The 17,732-nt window shown below is 35.2% G+C and overlaps 1 protein-coding gene across 1 annotated transcript in view; it reads right to left on the bottom strand.

Moving 5' to 3' along the window:
• Nucleotides 1-245: 245 nt before the first annotated feature.
• Nucleotides 246-17,732, bottom strand: part of LOC136042821 (MDS1 and EVI1 complex locus protein EVI1-B-like) — a 60,098-nt gene continuing 42,611 nt past the window's right edge. The window contains exons 2-5 of the mRNA XM_065727757.1: nt 8,822-9,122; nt 5,829-6,779; nt 5,386-5,534; nt 246-992 (exon numbers count right to left, since the gene is read on the bottom strand). Of these exons, the coding sequence (XP_065583829.1) occupies nt 5,417-5,534; nt 5,829-6,721 (1,011 nt within the window). The 5' untranslated portion in view covers nt 6,722-6,779; nt 8,822-9,122 and the 3' untranslated portion in view covers nt 246-992; nt 5,386-5,416. The remainder of the gene's footprint in view (nt 993-5,385; nt 5,535-5,828; nt 6,780-8,821; nt 9,123-17,732) is intronic.

Raw genomic sequence — 17,732 nt, 5'->3', positions numbered from 1 at the left:
GTAGTTCTTCTGTTTCTCTGTCTTTGTATCTTTTCTCCTGGCCTCATCAATTCTTTTTATATGTAGTATTTTTACACAAATATTCTAACATCAATCATGTCATTGGTAAGTTTTATTACTTTTTAGGTAATGAAATTAGCCTTAACTAATATATAGAGTTGTAACTTTAAACTCGCGTTTATTCCAGGTAGCCTAATCTTGAATATATTGGAATGTTAAAATAAAACAACTTTATTATTTCCGGAAGCTACACACAAACAAACAAAAGAAAATCAAACTTCAAAAGCGCGAACAATTAAAAGAAAAAAAAATAATTGCACCAGATGTAAATAGCCAATAAGACTACTACCTTTCATAACAAGTAGAACAACAGGGAATTTTTTCCCGTATGTCAATTGAACTTCAAACTCTAAAATGAATTTTCGACCCTATGACCATGGACCGTCCTCAGCATAACATAAATGAAAATGAAAAAGAAACTTAGAATAAAATGCTACCATTAAAACTAAAAAAAATAAAACAATCCTAGCATCCTCACTTCAACGAAATTCAACCAGAACTCGATGCAAGTTTCTTTTGTATTTTCATTTGTGTTATACTGAGGACAGCCCTCCGACATAGGGTCGAAATATTCATCCAAAGTTTGGAGTTCCACTGTCTTACAGAAAAAAATCCCAATGGTTCTACTTGTCAATTGTTGTTACTGCATCAGACATAATTTTCAAAAATACTATGGATCAGTTACAGAAATTTGAATCTCATTTTCATCACTAGAGTCAACAGACACATCAGACTCAATATCACTTTCATCAACTGTTTCTTGCTGGTTCACATTGCCACCAATAAAATCAGCGGTGCTCGTTACATCATTGCCGTGACTGCTACGACGGCTGCTTGTTGGTGTTACATCATCCACGGTGCCAGATTCATATTTTTGAAGATGTCGATCCAGATTGATTTGTTGGCCAAAACACCTGTCACATAAATGACACCTAAAATCAAACAAATCAAGGTAAGTACAGTTGAATCTATTTTCGGAAATATGTTACTAGGAGAGAAGCAGACGCCTACAAAATAATTTACTTGGTGGTGAGACGAATAAAAAAAGTATCCCCAAGAACAAAGTAAGTATAGTAAGTAAGTATGCCAGCACTAGACCCTTATGGTCCAAACCGGCGGTGCTGATTTCGCTTCTGGCCCTTCAGCCAGGAAGTACGATGGGGGATTCGGGAATATTCCCCTGTGCATGCTATGCTTTCATACACCCTTCCTGATTGTCTTTCCCAGATTTCTCCAGGTATCCATTTAGAGATGGTCGACTCTGGTTGAGCTTACAGAGTGACACCACTGACCCCCGTCCCAAACCAAATAACTGTTCACGCCAGGGATCGAACCCGTACCACTTGGACAAAGAATTTTCAACCCAGCGCACCAACCCGAAATTTCATTTTTTTTTTTTTTTTTTTTTTTTTTTAGAAAGCTATAGAGATATGATTCAAATTTTGAAACTGTTGGTCAAAGTAATTCCTTCCATTTATCCTACGTTTGGTCAAACTAATTTAAGAAATCAAGGGTACCTGTTGGTCCCCATATATTCAATTGTCACCCCCTTCCCCCTTCGATGTTTAAAAACACATATTTCGATTTTCATTGAAAAACAGTCGTTCAGCCTTAGACTTGAAAGATATGGTTTTTTTAATCTTCAATAAAAAGATTCCTTATCCTCCCTTCTTTTTGTTAACTGGCATCCCTGTAACAGAGCAATATCATTTCCTTTCACAGAAGATCATCACCTGGCCTCAATATCTCACTTATTCCCCTAGTTGGTCAGATAAGATTAGTGTAGATTGGATATATATACAACAGGGGGTAAGGGCAATACTGTTGCTAGGTCTTTCAAAATCATATGATTTCCAACGCCCCCCCCCCTCAACAGCTCTTAAAGCTTATAAACGATTAATATTTTTATTCCTTCTTTCCTCTGTTTTTCAAAGCCATCGTCCCCTTTCAGTAAATGCCTTGTGATTTCCTAGCGTGTATAGACTATAATCGTGATGTCAGAAAACAAAAATTCTTGGTGCCTACAAAAGACAGAAAGTCCTCATCCCGAGCCAATACATTTATTTTTGTCAAAAACCCTCCAGAAACCTATAATTTTTAGACAATTTTTCTGATAAAATAATAATGTCTAATAATAACAATCGATAGATACAAATATTTCTACCTCCCTGAAATTGGATGCCACGGTGAGAGCATTAATAATTTCTTACTTTATTCTATATTTTGACGAAGAAGCGCAAGAAATTCGGAAAATTTTACGGTTTTGGGGACCTGGGCTTTGAATCCCCGCCCACGTGTACGTCCCTGACCGAATTTAACATTAATGTAACTATGCAACGAGCTGATCAGGGTCCTTTTAATTGTTTAACTTGTCATAAAGATTTAGACAAAAAAAGTTGACATATAAAGAAGAGACACTACTGCTAACAAATGTGAGGTAATCTTGACATGAATGTACAAATCATATTTGTGGAGTCATAGTTGCGAGTTAACCAAAAAGTCTTCTTTATTTTGCCCCGCAAAAGGTCATCTATTTGCATGAAAAAATCATTAAGAAAATGTAGTTTTACTCGTCTTGCTTTGAAAAGCTAGATTACCAAGGATAGTGAAGACGAAATTGCATTGATTGAATTGGTTAAATGAAAGCTTATCCAACGTGTTTGTCTTAAAAACTATTGTAATTGGGAAACTCAACGGTACTTCTATGTTAAACGTGCTACACCCAAAAAGTGAAGTTAGGTTAATCCTAATAGAATATACCAACAATTCATGATACCATAATGCTTAGAAACAAAATTATAGAAACTAGGACATATAATTATGGAAAGTAGGCCGTACAGAACAAATTAATTTAAGTACCTTGGCTAACCTTGCCCCAAATCACCTCTAAATATTAAATATCTAATTAAAATATACATACATTGTAGTTTTTTCACTCAAAATAATTAATCATGACTGACTCAAACTGGTTATGTCAGATCTTAGACTGCTTAATTTTAAAGTGTGTTCCGTTTAACAGAAGAGTACCTTTTCGACTTATAATCGAAGTGATCTCCATATCCAGTTTTTGGTGATAGCAGGTGCCGAATAATAAACAAAACAAGGGTGAAAAATCAGAAAAAAATGAGTCAAAAATGTGTAGCTTCCCCCTGAAAATCTTCAAAAATCAACTGATTGTGTTCCATTTAACAGAGGAGTACCTTTTCGACTTCTAATCCAATTGATCTCCATATCCAGTTTTTTGTGGTAGCGGGTGCCAAATAATAAACCAAACAAGGGTGAAATATCAGCGAAAATTAGTCAAAAACGTATAGCTTGAAAATCTAATTGTTCATATTTTAATATTTGGGGACCAACAGCTTTATCATACTTAATTAATTAACTTTGGTTATTCCTTTCCAATTCAACGCTCGCATTGAGCGGGGAATTTTTGACTTGCAATTATGTTATATCATATGTGTGCATCTCGTATCGGGCGGGTAATTTTCAATTTGCATCTGTGTTATTTGTAAAGAGAAAGATCAATTGTGTTTAAACTGAAGTTCTTGAAGTTGATTTTTTTTTATTGTGAATTTGACAGTTTGTAAGTCCTGTGAGTTAACCTGCACTGTTTAGTGCTGCGCAGGAAAGGCAGGTGGGCCGACTTCACGCAGGCTGGATTGGAATCCACTTGGATGCATTAGTGTGGCTTGGCCCTCACTCAAAGGTAAGTCTTTTTGGCCAACAGAGAATCACGAAATGCAGGCCGTGAAAAACACATTATATTGAATACCGAACCAACTCTACAAATTAAATATTCAATTAAAATATACCAGTTTAATATGTAAAGTTGGTTAGATTAGGTATATCTCAAATAGTAGTTTATCTCATTCAGGCTAAGCTGATTATCTCTGAGTGCACACAAATAAACCGATTTTACACATCAAGAACAAAGTGTGGTCGGTATAATACGTAAGTCCCGTTTTGCTTATTCAAGCTAAAGTTTTGCTTATATTTAACTACTTGGTTTGTTTGTTATTTGATTGTGAAATGGCAGTTTGCAGGCCAATCAACTCTTTGGAATCCCATGGTTAAATTTGAAGTTTTTTCCGAATTATTGGGCCATAAAAAATGTAGAGAGCATATAACCACCGTCCCCCTTCACCAGCCCCTGCGTGCCAGGGAATCCAAACAATGGGTAACAGTTTCAAAGCAAATAAAAGTAAAGAATATATGTCAATCAATCATTATTGAGTAATGTAAGTTAAGTAATATGAATTAAGTAAAGTTAAGTAGTGTAATTTTACACTACTTCTTACATTGTTTTCAGTTATAGTGCCAAAGCACTTGATTCCCTCTTAAATACGTACAAAAGGATATCTTCTAAAAATAGAGATAAATAGAAACAAATTGCGAATATAATTTCGACTTCAATGATGATTTTATAGTTCAATTTAATTCCACGCAAAACCACATGTGTATTGTGTTCCCTAGAAAACATGTGATTTTGCAATGAACTCACTTCTGTGACTTGCACTGAAAGGCCAAAAAATAGGCTTTGTGACAACAAGAAGAAAAAGTGAACGTTAAAATCTTAATAGTTGCAATTTGTTTCCATCTGGAGGATCTATAAAACATTATTGCTAATTATTTTACAGAAAAGAAAAAAAATTGTTGAAAACATGTATCTTCATACAAACCAATTTCATCACTGACATTCACTGAAATCCAAAAATAAAAATAAGTAAGAATAATTATTATAAATATAAAAATGTTTTTTTTTTAATACACAAATAATGACACTAAACTATTTACCATGTAATCACTGTAGATTCAAATAATAAACTCGTCTTAGATGAAATCCAATACTAACTCTCCCCCAAGAAAAGAAATTCAAAATTTATATTTGAATGACATTATTAAGCGATATAGCTCGCGAAAAGAGTATTTTGCTACATATGTTAGAGTAACAAAATGACGCGTCCCTAACGAAGAGCTAAGTTTGTATTTGTTGAGTGTAACGAATATATGGGTTAAAAATTAGAAAAATATTAATAAAGAAAGAAAAAGGCCACAAAAAAAGGAAATACATAAAAAGAAAAGTAATGCTGGGAAAGCAGTGCACCGAAAAGGGGTCCGATATGGGCAAACAAAAAGAACGCACTAAAAAGCACTATAAAATACAATTATGCACCATCATCAAAGCTCCTTAAGACTTCAAATTTTCTCTTTCAAAATACACTTTTCTTTTAATTGTAATTTACATTAGCCGATATCTTCAATATTTTAACAATGTTACTCCTTAGGTGTGGACTGTTCTAACCCAGAAGAAAATCAAAAACTTACTTGAACGGTTTCTCCCTGTGGTGGATTATTCTCACGTGTGAGAGACGCTGAAGGAGCGCTCACAAAACTTGCATTTGTACGGTTGTTCTCCTGTGTGAGTTCGCAAGTGCCTCGTCAAATTTGTAGGAAATATCTGCTTTCCGCAGAAACTAAAACACAAAAGTAAATTAATCTACTATTGCAAAAGGCTGTAACAAACATGCTTAGTAAAACACAAAACCACCAAAAAGATATATATATATATATATATATATATATATATATATATATATATATATATATATATATATATACATAATTTTGTCCTTTTTAAAAAAATTGCAGTAATGCCGAATATACTTTTATTAGTGACAGGTGGATAAACTTGGACATTTTATGACAGCTCAAAACACAAGACAGCTAACAGAATGGCAAAATATCGATAAGAGTCAAAAATTTCTTACCGGCAGGGATTGCGATTTCTTGGACGTTTTGGACGAATTGCAGCGGATGTACTAGCCAGAATGTCATGGTAATTTGGGGTTTTTAAAAGATATTGCTGTGTCCTCAAGGTATTCCATGCATGATAAGGACCAAAACGATTCAAAGCAGGTGGTACAATTGAATGTCGCATCGTAATCCTTGCAGGGAGCAATGCAGGATGTAGAAGAGGAGGAGGAGGAAGTGAACCTAGTGATGACCAATTATTTGATGGAGCCTGAGTGGGTGGCAAGACTGGCGAGGGCACTTTTGGTGCAGGTGAAATTTTAGGAATTGGGGAACTGAAGGCAGATGTTTCAGAAATACTGAATTTCAGCTCAGATGCTGAAGAACTACTAAGATCTAATGGCTGCTCTTTTTGCTCTTTTGGTTGAGGGTCTTCTGGTTCAAAAGACGGGGTTTTCGAATCTTCGCTATCATCTGCTGGTCTCCATAATTTCTTTGGCTTGACGGCTGTGCACCATTCAGATTCTGAATTGCTTTCAAGCACCGGTTTCTCTTCTCTTTGCATAGAATAAGTCTTGGCTGAAGATGAATACAGAGCGCTCGCATAAGACATCCCCATGTCTCCTGATAATAGCAAAGGTTGCACGGGCAACAAAGGGAAGGGTAATCCAGCCCTTGCGTATAATGTAGCTCGTAATAATGGATCTGTCTGACCCATGGAAGGAAAAGATTGTTGAGTAGTTGGGACATTGACAGGACTAGCTGGGGCTTGCTGATACATATTAGTTGCAGGAGTAGTAGGCTGACACGATGCGTGGCAAAAACGTCGATGTTTCGCAAGCGTTGTTGCAAAAGAACAAGGCTGACCACAACGTCCACAACGAAGATGTGTCCGACAATCTGCGTGCATCCGTTTATGGCGGCACAAGTTTGAGAACTGTGTGTAGGCCTTTCGGCAAACCTCACACCTAAAATGAAAGAATGTATTCTTGATTTTGCTTTTATTTGTCGATAGAGGAGAACACTATGATTTAAGTCGTTTACTTTTCAAATAACTATTATACAGCGATTTGAGACTTCTTTTGACGGACGAAGTCGATCAAAATACTCCCTATAAACGGAGATAAGACACGACCTTGCTTAGTTCCAGTTTATACACCGAGTTTACAACTAACCTGACTTCCTACCCTATTCCCAGCAATATTAATCTCATATATTGCAATAATCAGGCAAAATCAACTTTTGAATTTGAAACCCGACTCAGCAACTTGAATTTACCATAAATTCTAGGAAACCTCTTAGAATGAATATTAACACCAGTAAATAACGATATAAAATTACGGCCAGCATGATATATTTACTGACATACTTGTACTATTTGTCATTTTATATTTTACTTTCCGAGCAATATTATGAGCTATTAAACCTTGGAAAAAAAATAAAACAAAATAAACCAAATTACAGGAATAACTGAAGAATTTATTTGCTCATGGAATAACGTCAATTTTAAAACCAAACTAATTAAAAAAGGAGACTAATTGTTTATTTTTTAGGATACCGTAGGAAAAACTTATAAAAATAGATCCAGATGTCATTAGTAAATTTTCGAAAAAAATGCATGGTTTTGCAACAAGCAGTGAGATTTTTAATTTTTTTTTGTTTTTTAGCTCATGTTTTTGCATTATTGACTAATGCAAAACGAACAGAAAGCTTTATCGACCTTACCCGTGCAAGAAAAGGCCAAAAGACTGAAAATGATACATCAAGTTACTCCACACTTTTGAGGGTTCACAAATTCTCATAATAAATGGATGAAGGAAGTCCATTCCCGTAGATTCTACTAATTATTAAAACACCAAGGACATTAAAACCTTTTGCCACCCTTGTACCTATCTTGGGTCTATCCATACCTAAAATCCACAAATTTCTAAGATTTAAAAAAATCAAAATTATGGAAAGTGCCACATTTTTGTCATTATTACAACAAAATAAATAAGTAAAACTAATTATTTAATTTCCATAGCACTTCACTTCCGTAAAATTCAAACATTAACAATCTCTTCATTCTTAAAGACAACTATACTTTCAAAGGAAAGTCTCACATTCTGATGTATATATATATATATATATATATATATATATATATATATATATATATATATATATATATGTATATATATATGTGTATATATATATATATATATATATATATATATATATATATATATATATATATATATATATATACAATGTTAAAGTTGATATTCAATTGTAAAATAAGTCACATTTGCGAGAAGAACGTACTTTTTAAGGGGGCTCCTTATAATTTCGTATAATCTCCCCAGGGCCATATCCAGGAATTTTTGCGTGGGGGTTTGCAAAAGGATTTTTCCAGGGGTGAGGGGGGCTTACAATTTTTTTTTATGAAAAGCATCAATTTTTTACATTTTTGCGTGTCGTAAAAACATTTTGGGGGGAGGTTCAAACGCCCTTACCACCCCTGTACATGGCCTTGAATCCCCCCCCCATAAAAAAGAAGAAAGGTGTAGTAAAAATATGATTCAAGATATAAAAGCTTGGGCAGTTCATTGGGGCTCATGTCTGAAGCCCTCCTCATATATTTACATACGTGCATGCAACAAATAAAATGTGCTAACTGGAAAATCTAGTCCAAACCAGGAAATAAAATAATTTTGAATGCAAAAGTAAATTTTGAGTAATTGCTTTTCAAATAAACTTAACTAATAGAAAAAGTTGACAATATCGCGTCACGGACACACCATTCTGGAATTGGAAATAAAAATGAATTTTTTTTTATTTATTATCGTATGATTTATCCAGTTTTGTGATTTTCTTAACTTGAGCCCCAATCACCTTTCGAAATAAATCTCCATGTGTGTGCTTGACAGGATAGTCTCCATTTTAACAACCTTAAGCAACATTTCTGGTCCTCATGCAAAGCTCGTGTATAACTTCTTTAGAACTTTATTTAGCAGATGGAACAACTTACCTAAAAGGCTTGACAGAGGCGTGGATGTGGGTGTGCTGCTTCAAACCAGAAGCAGTAGCAAATTATTTGCCACACTCTGTGCAAGTATGTGTTCTCACACCAGCTGCGTGATTAGAGCGTATGTGGCGCTGTAGATTTGAAGCGTCAGTAAAGGTGCGCCCACAGTAGGTGCAATAAAAGCGCTTTTCGTTACAAGACGTAATTATATATGAAGAAGAACAAGAATCACAAGGTCCAAGGCCGTTTGCAAAACAGCTACAATTAAGAGGGTCTGATTTGCCACTGATACTCAAATCCGAGCCTGAAAAGAGAATATGAAGTACAATTATGTAAATATTAATGCTTGAAAAGTAGAAACCACTCCATAGCTTGACATATTGTATAACCCTAGTCTGATTATTACTCATTTTGGAGGTGATCTTCAAGCTTACCTTCAGCTTTGTGAAGATCAGGCAATCTTGGTCCTAACATAATCATTTCAATCAGTTCAATGCTGGTCCTAGGATTGTTTTCAAATTTAAACAAGCTAATAATAGAAATCCTAAAAAATTAATAGACCGTTGCATCGCAAACCCACATGTGGCCAGCACAAAACTTTGTCACTTTGGTGGCTACGCCTCCCTCCCCAGTTACCGTTCAATAAGCGCCTTACAATCCACAGGTTTGAACCTCAGACACGGCCTTATCCATTGTGAGGCTTTATAGCAATGTCCAACATAATAGTGGAGTAATTTCGTCAAAGCATGGGTGGTTGGTTGGAAGGCAAATTTGGAGCCAATTTTCCCAAATCAAGCAAAAATGACAGTGAGAAATGAGCTATATAGTACTACAAAGGCAAATATATACTAAAGAAAACTGAACCGTTGCTCTAGATGCATGAATCAGGCATACTTATCTTAGTTTTTTACAATATTTTTGAATGAACTAAATTTTATCTGGAGGGGGATGAGGTCTGGATCAGGCAGTTGTCCCCTCCTCCATAGAAAATTACGCCCCTGCAGTACAGGTCTGGTTAAATATTGCTTAGGGATCAAGGTAGGCTTATTTATTCAAAGATAGTAAGCATGAGCACCTTCCCCATAATGTATTAGCATATGATTATTGGTGTTCTTATTCAGATTTTGGGTATATTTTACTGATTTTAGCTCTTTGTTCAATACTATCAAAAGTAAAAGCTCGACAATCCAAAATGGTGTCACTTGTCACTTACAAAAGATGGTTTTAATTAAAAATAAAGCAGTAACAAAGAACGAAAATACAAAAGAAACAACAACAAAACTTTAATGAATAAAAAATCCAAATATTCAAACTCCACATCCAGGAGCCCTTATCGATGGAAAAAAGGAAAAAAATATGATCAATTTATTGATTATTTATTTATTATGCTTATGTTCGGTATTTTATTAAGAGCATATAATAGTTCATTATCTGGGTGACGAGGTTGCTACTTGTCATTGTAAAGAGACCCAACAACTGAAACGTCGATTTGGCCCCTCATGCGTCAGCAATGGCTCTGGAGGATTTTTTATCTTTTTCATAGGATCTATTCCCTTATCTTGTCCATATCTTTGTCTTTATCTTTTTCATTTACTTTTTCAGAGAAACTTTTTCTCTTTCATTCCCTTTTTCTTTTTCTTTATCTTTTTCATTATCTTTTTCACATCATTTCCAAACGAAAAAATCGTAAAGATGAGAGACAGGAGGATAACAGCCAGTGAAAAAACAAGACAAAAAACGGATAGGATAATGCAAATATTTCGGTCAGGACCTCCGCTTGACCGTCTTCAGCGCAGGATGATAATAAAAAACAACGATAAAAATCCAAAGGATAATATAAAAACCAAACTTAAAAATAAATACAAGAACTAAAATAGGAAGACTCTCTCTCAGCAACGATGAAAGGGTAACTGAATAAAAAATACAACATTGATTGATTAGTATTTTAATCTTTGAAATTATGTAGAGCGTTCTTAAGGCCGTGATTAAGTGAACTGATGGAACTCGAAAATCCCATGTTAAATTGAAAGATTCTATTTAAAAAGTACTCAAGTATTCATTGGCGGAAGATGCCGCTTTTAATATCAGGCCATAGCTTCTTGAAGATCCTACAAAATGTTTGAAAGGATTTTGCTCTATTTCCTCTAATTGCTTAGAAATCTTAGAAAATGTCTAGGTCTTTTTCACAACTGTACTCTATGAAGGATATTGCTTTTGGAACAAAATCTATACTATCATGAGCAGAAGACAATAACCTGTAAGATGATTGGTACCATTTTTCGATGCATTTTCCTGTTTTCTAACAGTTCCATAGAATATTTTCAGCTACCTGAAATTTTTATAAGTCGGTTGCCAGAAAGAAGCGTCTCAGATCGCCGATAATAGCCCCTAGAGACCAAAATGACAAGCTGGTTTAATCAGCTGCTTTTTAATACTGTGAAATTTTCATAAATTATTTCAATGCAATGAAGAAACCTAGAAATGAGAAATAGTCAAGAGCCTTCAGTAAAGTTGTGCACACAAAGCCAAAATCATGGGGTAAATTGAATCAAAGCGAGGTATGCAACTGCGAAACTGCGAAAAATTTGGGGATAGGCGAGTGGATAAAGAACCGAAAAGAGGCTAAGGCGGACTATTGCATGGAAGTTGGAAAGAATGGACTAGTCAACCTCAAACGAGGCCACGACTTACTTTTACCAAGTACAATGTCAGCTTGAATGTGCTCAGCTAGATACTTGCTTTTTCATGATTTTTACCCAGAAAGACTTCTACATTGAAAAGATAGAACGCGATCCAGGCTTTTGGACCGAAAAGATTTTTCCCAAGCTGTAAGGATTCTTCATGGATGCTTTGATCCCAGAGCTTGTTGATCCCAGATTTCCACGGGGGCTTCCAATACGAGAGCAGGAAATTCCAATACAGGAAAATTTATTTTCCTTACATTCTATCCTTCTTTGTATTTACATACTTAATTGTATTGTCATTTGAAATAAAATACCTTTGTTTATCCTCCAACTTGCTTGTCCTCCAACTTTATCAAACAGTTCGTGGTAACAAACTGTAGTAAAGAGTGACCCGGCTCAATAGTAACCAAAACTCTAAAAAATGAAATTTTGATACCAATAGCTAGATCAAAATAATTGCATTTTAGTGCTGATTTTAAATATATAAGTTTCATCAAGTTTAGTCTTACCCATCAACAGTTACGAGCCTGAGAAAATTTGCTTTATTTTAGAAGATACTTGGAAACAACCCCTAAAAGTCATAGAACTCTACTGTAGAAGTTTCAAGCTCCTATCTACAAAAATGTGGAATTTTGTATTTTTGTCAGAAGGCAGATCACAGATGCGTGTTTATTTTTTTTTTTTCAGGGGTGATCGTATCGACCCAGTGGTCCTAGAATGTTCCAAAAGGGCTCAGTCTAACGGAAATAAAAAGTTCTTGTGCCCTTTTTAAGTGACACAAAAAAATCGGAGGGCACCTTGGCCCCCATCCCACGCTAATTATTTCCCCAAAGTAACCGGATCAAAATTCTGAGATGGCCATTTTATTCAGCGTAGTTGAAAATCCTCGTAACTATGTCTTTTGGGACGACTTACTCCCCCACAGTCCCCTTGGGAGGGGCTACAAGTTACAAACACTGACCAGTGCTTACATATAGTAATGATTATTGGGAAGTGTACAGACGTTTTCAGGGGCGTTTTCATTTGGTTGGGGGCAGGGGTTGAGAAGAGAGGGATATGCTGGGGGAACTTTTCATGGAGGAACTTGTCATGTGGTAAGAAAATTTCCATGAAGGGAGCGCTGGATTTTCTAGCATTATTTAAAAAAAAAAAACAATGAAAAAATAAATATGACAAAGTTTTTTCAACTGAAAGTAAGGAGCAGCATTAAAACCTAGAAGGAACAGAAATTATTACACATATGAGGGGCTCCCCTCCTCCTAATACCTCGCTCTTTACGCTAAAGTATTTTTAGAAATTTCAACTGTTTATTCTATGGCTTTTGTGATTCAGGGGGTCATTCTTAAGAAATCGGGGCAAAATTTAAGCTTTAGCGTGAAGAGCGAGGTACTGACGAGGGGGTGAACCCCCTCATATATGTAATAAAAATATAAGAATACAGAAGTTCCTTACTTAAGCTAATTTGTAAGTTACGCATATCTTTAACTAATCAAATTTATTTTTACTAATAATTTTACTAATAAAAAAATTCGTAAAAAATTTAAAGTTCTAGTTGCCTTTTTAGGTAACCAAATAATCGGAGGGCAGCTAGACTTCCTTCCCCGCTCCTTTTCTCTCAAAATCGTTCGATCAAAACTATGAGAAAGCCATTTAGCAAAAAAAAAAAATATATGCAAATTTCGTTTTAATTATTCATCTGCGGAGAGCATAAATCAAAACATGCATTGATTAAAAAACGTTCAGAAATTATATTAAATAAAAACAAGTGTTTTTGAACTTAAAGTAAGGAGTGACATTAAAACATAAAACGAACAGAAATTACTTCATATATGAAAGGGGCTGCTTCCTCATCAACGCCCCGCTCTTCACACGAAAGTCTGACTCTTTCTCTTAACTCTAATTTTTAAAACAGTAAAAAACTTCAGCGTAAAGAGCGGGACGTTCACGAGGAAGCAATCCCTTTTATATACGAAGTAATTTCTGTTCGTTTTAAGTTTTAATGTCACTCCTTACTTTCAGTTAATTTTTTTAAATTTAATTTCTAAGAAAACTTTGGTTTTCTAAGAATCTTCGAAGAAAGCTTTCATCTAAGTTCGGTGTTTAGTTTCGAATTAATCAACTGAGGTATTTTAAATAGCCTATCCCTAGGAAAAAAAACAATAAATTTTTAAATGCACTCTATGCATGCCGTCACAGTTGCATATACATGGGCATTTGGTACTTGAGAATGATAGTGCTCTTTTTCTCTTCTCCCTTGGTTGGTAACCAAGCTTTGCAAAACGCAACCAAATATTTCTCGGCTGAAGCCTCTCACCAAAGGAAGCTGTCTATCAAAACCTTTCACAAGACTTGATAATTGGTGCTATTTGAAGTTTTGACAACCAACGGTCTCTAGAGAATTAAAAGACAGAAGGCTAACCTTACTTCAATTTTGAAGCTCGATGTTTTCAAGTTCACTTAATCAAGGCCTTAAGGCTTATAAGACTTGTAATATTGTTATAAGACGTCAAATAAATACGGGGTCTCATTCCTTTCCTATGTATCTTACATATCTTAGATATGTAGAACTTTTCAAGTTAATACTAGTACTAACAATTAACTACAGCACAAGACAGTCATAGGCCAACATATCTATGAACGCTCCTCCTCCTTCCCAGTATATCAAAAGCTTTCCTCCCGAAACCCTCTCAGGAAACTTCTAGTTCCCTTACATCCTCCCTTACGAAACCCTGAGACTGCAGCCGAGGATGACCTACTGTTTGTTTAGCTCTTTATGAAGGGTTAAAAAAACAATATTTGGCACAAGTAAAGAGTGATGTAGACACAATTTATTATTTATTTATTTATTTGTTGGTTAATTTTCAGACCAGTGTACTCTGTATAAGATGATTTGTCGTCAGTAATTCGAAAGGGGCTCATTCAAATGGAAATTAAAAGTTCTAGTGCCCTTTTTGATAGTCGAAAGGGATTGGAGGGCGACCAGATCTCTCCCCTTGCCCATCATTTCCCCAGACATATTCAGTAACATTTTTTTAGATAGTCCTTTTGTTCGACCTAGCTGAAATATTCAGCAATCATGTCTCTGAAGATGACCCCCCCCCCCAAGCCGTCAGGGTATTAATTTTAAATTATGCCCTATGGGTATATAAGGTTTATACTGAAGAATGGTTGTATAAACTTTGAAAGGCGCTCATTGGAAAGGAAATCAGAAGTTATAGCGCCCTTTTAAGTATCAAAGTGATCAGAGGGCAACTAGCCCCCCCTCCATTCACGTTCTGTTCCCCCCAAATGCACAGAATAGAAATATTAAGCTAGGCATTTCTTCAAAAAACATTCCAAATGACAGATAAGGTTGATACATCTCCCCAGAGTCTGGAGGCTAGGGTGGTAAGTTACGCCCTGGAGGCGTATAAGGGTTTTCATGGAAGAGGGGGTCGTGAGAATTTTAGAAGAGGCTAATTTTATTGGAAATGGGAAGTTCTTGTTCCCGTTTAAGATTCAAAAGTGATTGAAGGCATCCAGACCAGCCCCTCCCTACCACTCTCTTTTCCCCAAAGACATGCAATCAAACTTTTGAGATAGTGATTTGTTCAGAATTGTCCAAAGAGTAAATAAGAATCTCTTCAGAGCCCAGAGGCAAGAGTTGTAAGTTAGTCCTCGGTTATGCAAGGTTTTTAAGGTGAAGATGGCTGCATAAAATTTTGATCGGATGGCGGTCATTTGGTTAGATGTTCTAATGCCTTTTTCAAGAGTCAAAAGTAAATGGAAGCTAACCAGTACCCCACCTCCACTCCAAGTCTTTCATTCCCTAATACACATCCGATCATATATTATTAAGATTTTTTGTTCAGCATTGTTGAAAGGTCCGGTAATTGTGTCTTTTGGTATGTCAGCCTCCCATAGTCTTCAGGACAATTGTTGTAAGCTACGCAATTTGTGGAGACAAAATACGGTTTCACCTAAAAAAAAATTATAACAGAATTTTTTTTGCAATAAAATACCTAGAAAAATTAGTTTGATTACGCAAAGAAAATCCATCCAAATTCATCTTGTACAAGTGTTCGAAATTTTCTTTTGAAGGAAGAAAATGAGGGGGAGATCAATTTTGTGTTTATTGACGTTATGAAGTTCAAATAGTCATTTCCTATCAAGGATGACGAATCCAAATCCGAGGCCAAAAATTCAGTTTTTCGTTCCCCAGTATCAATTTTCACTTTCACGGAATGGGCGGGTAAAGTATGCAGATCATTATTTGATGGATTCATGATGCTGAAAGATCATTTTATATCAAAATTAAGTACTGTATTGCCAAGTATGAGATCAAAAGCAGTTTTTTCGTGCTATTATCCTGATTCCCACCTTGAAAACCGATTTTTTAACAGAGATCAAAACTTCAAATCAATCAGTTACAAAAAAGAACGCTTAGAACTCAGGTAAACTAATCACAAAAACATTTTGATCACAATCTAAAGCTAATTCTTCTTCCTAGTTTTATTTGTTATCATCCCCATACTGTCTTGCTGTAGTGTTAGCGCACAACACCACTCTTCACTCCTCACAAGTAAAGCTGCAGGGTACACTGTTTTAATGGCAGCTGCATCTGAGTGACTCATGCCCGCTGGTGTACCGGGACAGCACCATATCGAGCAGATTTTCCAGCTGTGGCAAAGCATCTTTCATATTTTGAATATATATATATATATATATATATATATATATATATATATATATATATATATATATATATATATATATATATATATATATTTCGTGACCTTGAACCAATTGGGGGGTTCAGAAAGTTTGGTCACACATGGACTAACTCAATGACTCCCATTTGCAAAGCAACTGGCAGCAGACCAGTCTACATTGTCCAAACAGGCTCCGAAGATCCTTGATGGCGGGGAAGGTGGGAACGCCTGATTCTCGTCAGAAGTGCACGTACAAACCTAAAAATAAACACTGAAACTAAATTTTTATTTTGAGATTTGGTTTTTATATTGTCCTTTGGACTTTTATCTGCATTTTTTTTTAATTATTCTGCACTGAGAACAGTTAAGCGGAGGTCTCAAACGAAATATATGCATGTTTTCTCCTGTTTTTCACTTGCTGTTATTGTCTTAGTTTCTCTCTTCTTTGCGACTTTTTGTTTTGCCATGATTAGCCAATGTGGTCTCAGGAATTATTTTCGAAATATGCTGATATGGCCCGTTGATATGCCTTCATTCAATCCATAGTTGATTGAAAAAGCATGAGCATTAAGCTCAAAATAGTCTAGGGAACATAGACAAAAGAAAAGATTTTGATATGCAATTAATCTGCAAATAAGGGATTAATTAAGAAGTTCATTGCTTCTATTAATTAAAATAACTCTCTTTTTTTATTTAGTAATTACAAGTTCCAACTTAGCTCACACATTTACCTGTAAATATAAAAATAGAACAACGTAGCTTAAATTCTGAACTAAGTCATACTTGAACAAATTTTATTACCGGATTAAAAATAGTACAGTCAAAATATGATACACTCCTGATATACAATACAAAACTTAGTCAACATTTAGAAAATAAAAATAGTCAACACTTAAATTAACTGGTCATGGCTTAAATTTTAGGGGTGGTGGTGGCGGTGGAGGAGGTGGAATTGAAAATAGTACAGTCAAAATATGATACACTCCTGATATACAATACAAAACATTTTTTAGAAAAATCAAACATAAGAAACACAAAAACTAGGGTCAAGAATCCACCTTAAACTTTTTTTTTGGGCGGGAGGGGGGTGGTGGTGGCGGTGGAGGAGGTGGAATTGAAAAATTTCAAGGAAGATACCCGGATAGTGCTTTTCTTCGAAAGCTGTCGTAAAAATATAAAATGTCCACCCTGTAAACTGAAATACTTCAAATTCTGAGGGAGGGCTTCAAATACTAAATGCTAAGAATTAGCTACGAGTAACTTTTCCCAAGCAAATAAAAAACCATCTTACTACGTCAAACGTAAAAATTTAACACAATGCTTACAAACCAAGAGGAGAAAAGCTAGCCATAGCGCAACTTACGCAATTTATACAGTTACCAATGCAGCCAGAATCACAAAATAATTTGTAAAGAAAATAACTTGAAAAGGTTAGAGTTCTTAACAAAGAATAATAAGCTATATTATGAAAAAAAGAATGTCTAGGCAATTTGACCACCCAAGTTTTTGGATGTATAAGATGACATTAAGCTTGTAGTA

Source organism: Artemia franciscana, unplaced genomic scaffold (assembly GCF_032884065.1).
Source record: "Artemia franciscana unplaced genomic scaffold, ASM3288406v1 Scaffold_209, whole genome shotgun sequence".
Taxonomy (NCBI): domain Eukaryota; kingdom Metazoa; phylum Arthropoda; class Branchiopoda; order Anostraca; family Artemiidae; genus Artemia; species Artemia franciscana.
The sequence above is the reverse complement of the archived record's forward strand: the minus strand, read 5'-3'. Positions and strand labels throughout refer to the sequence as shown.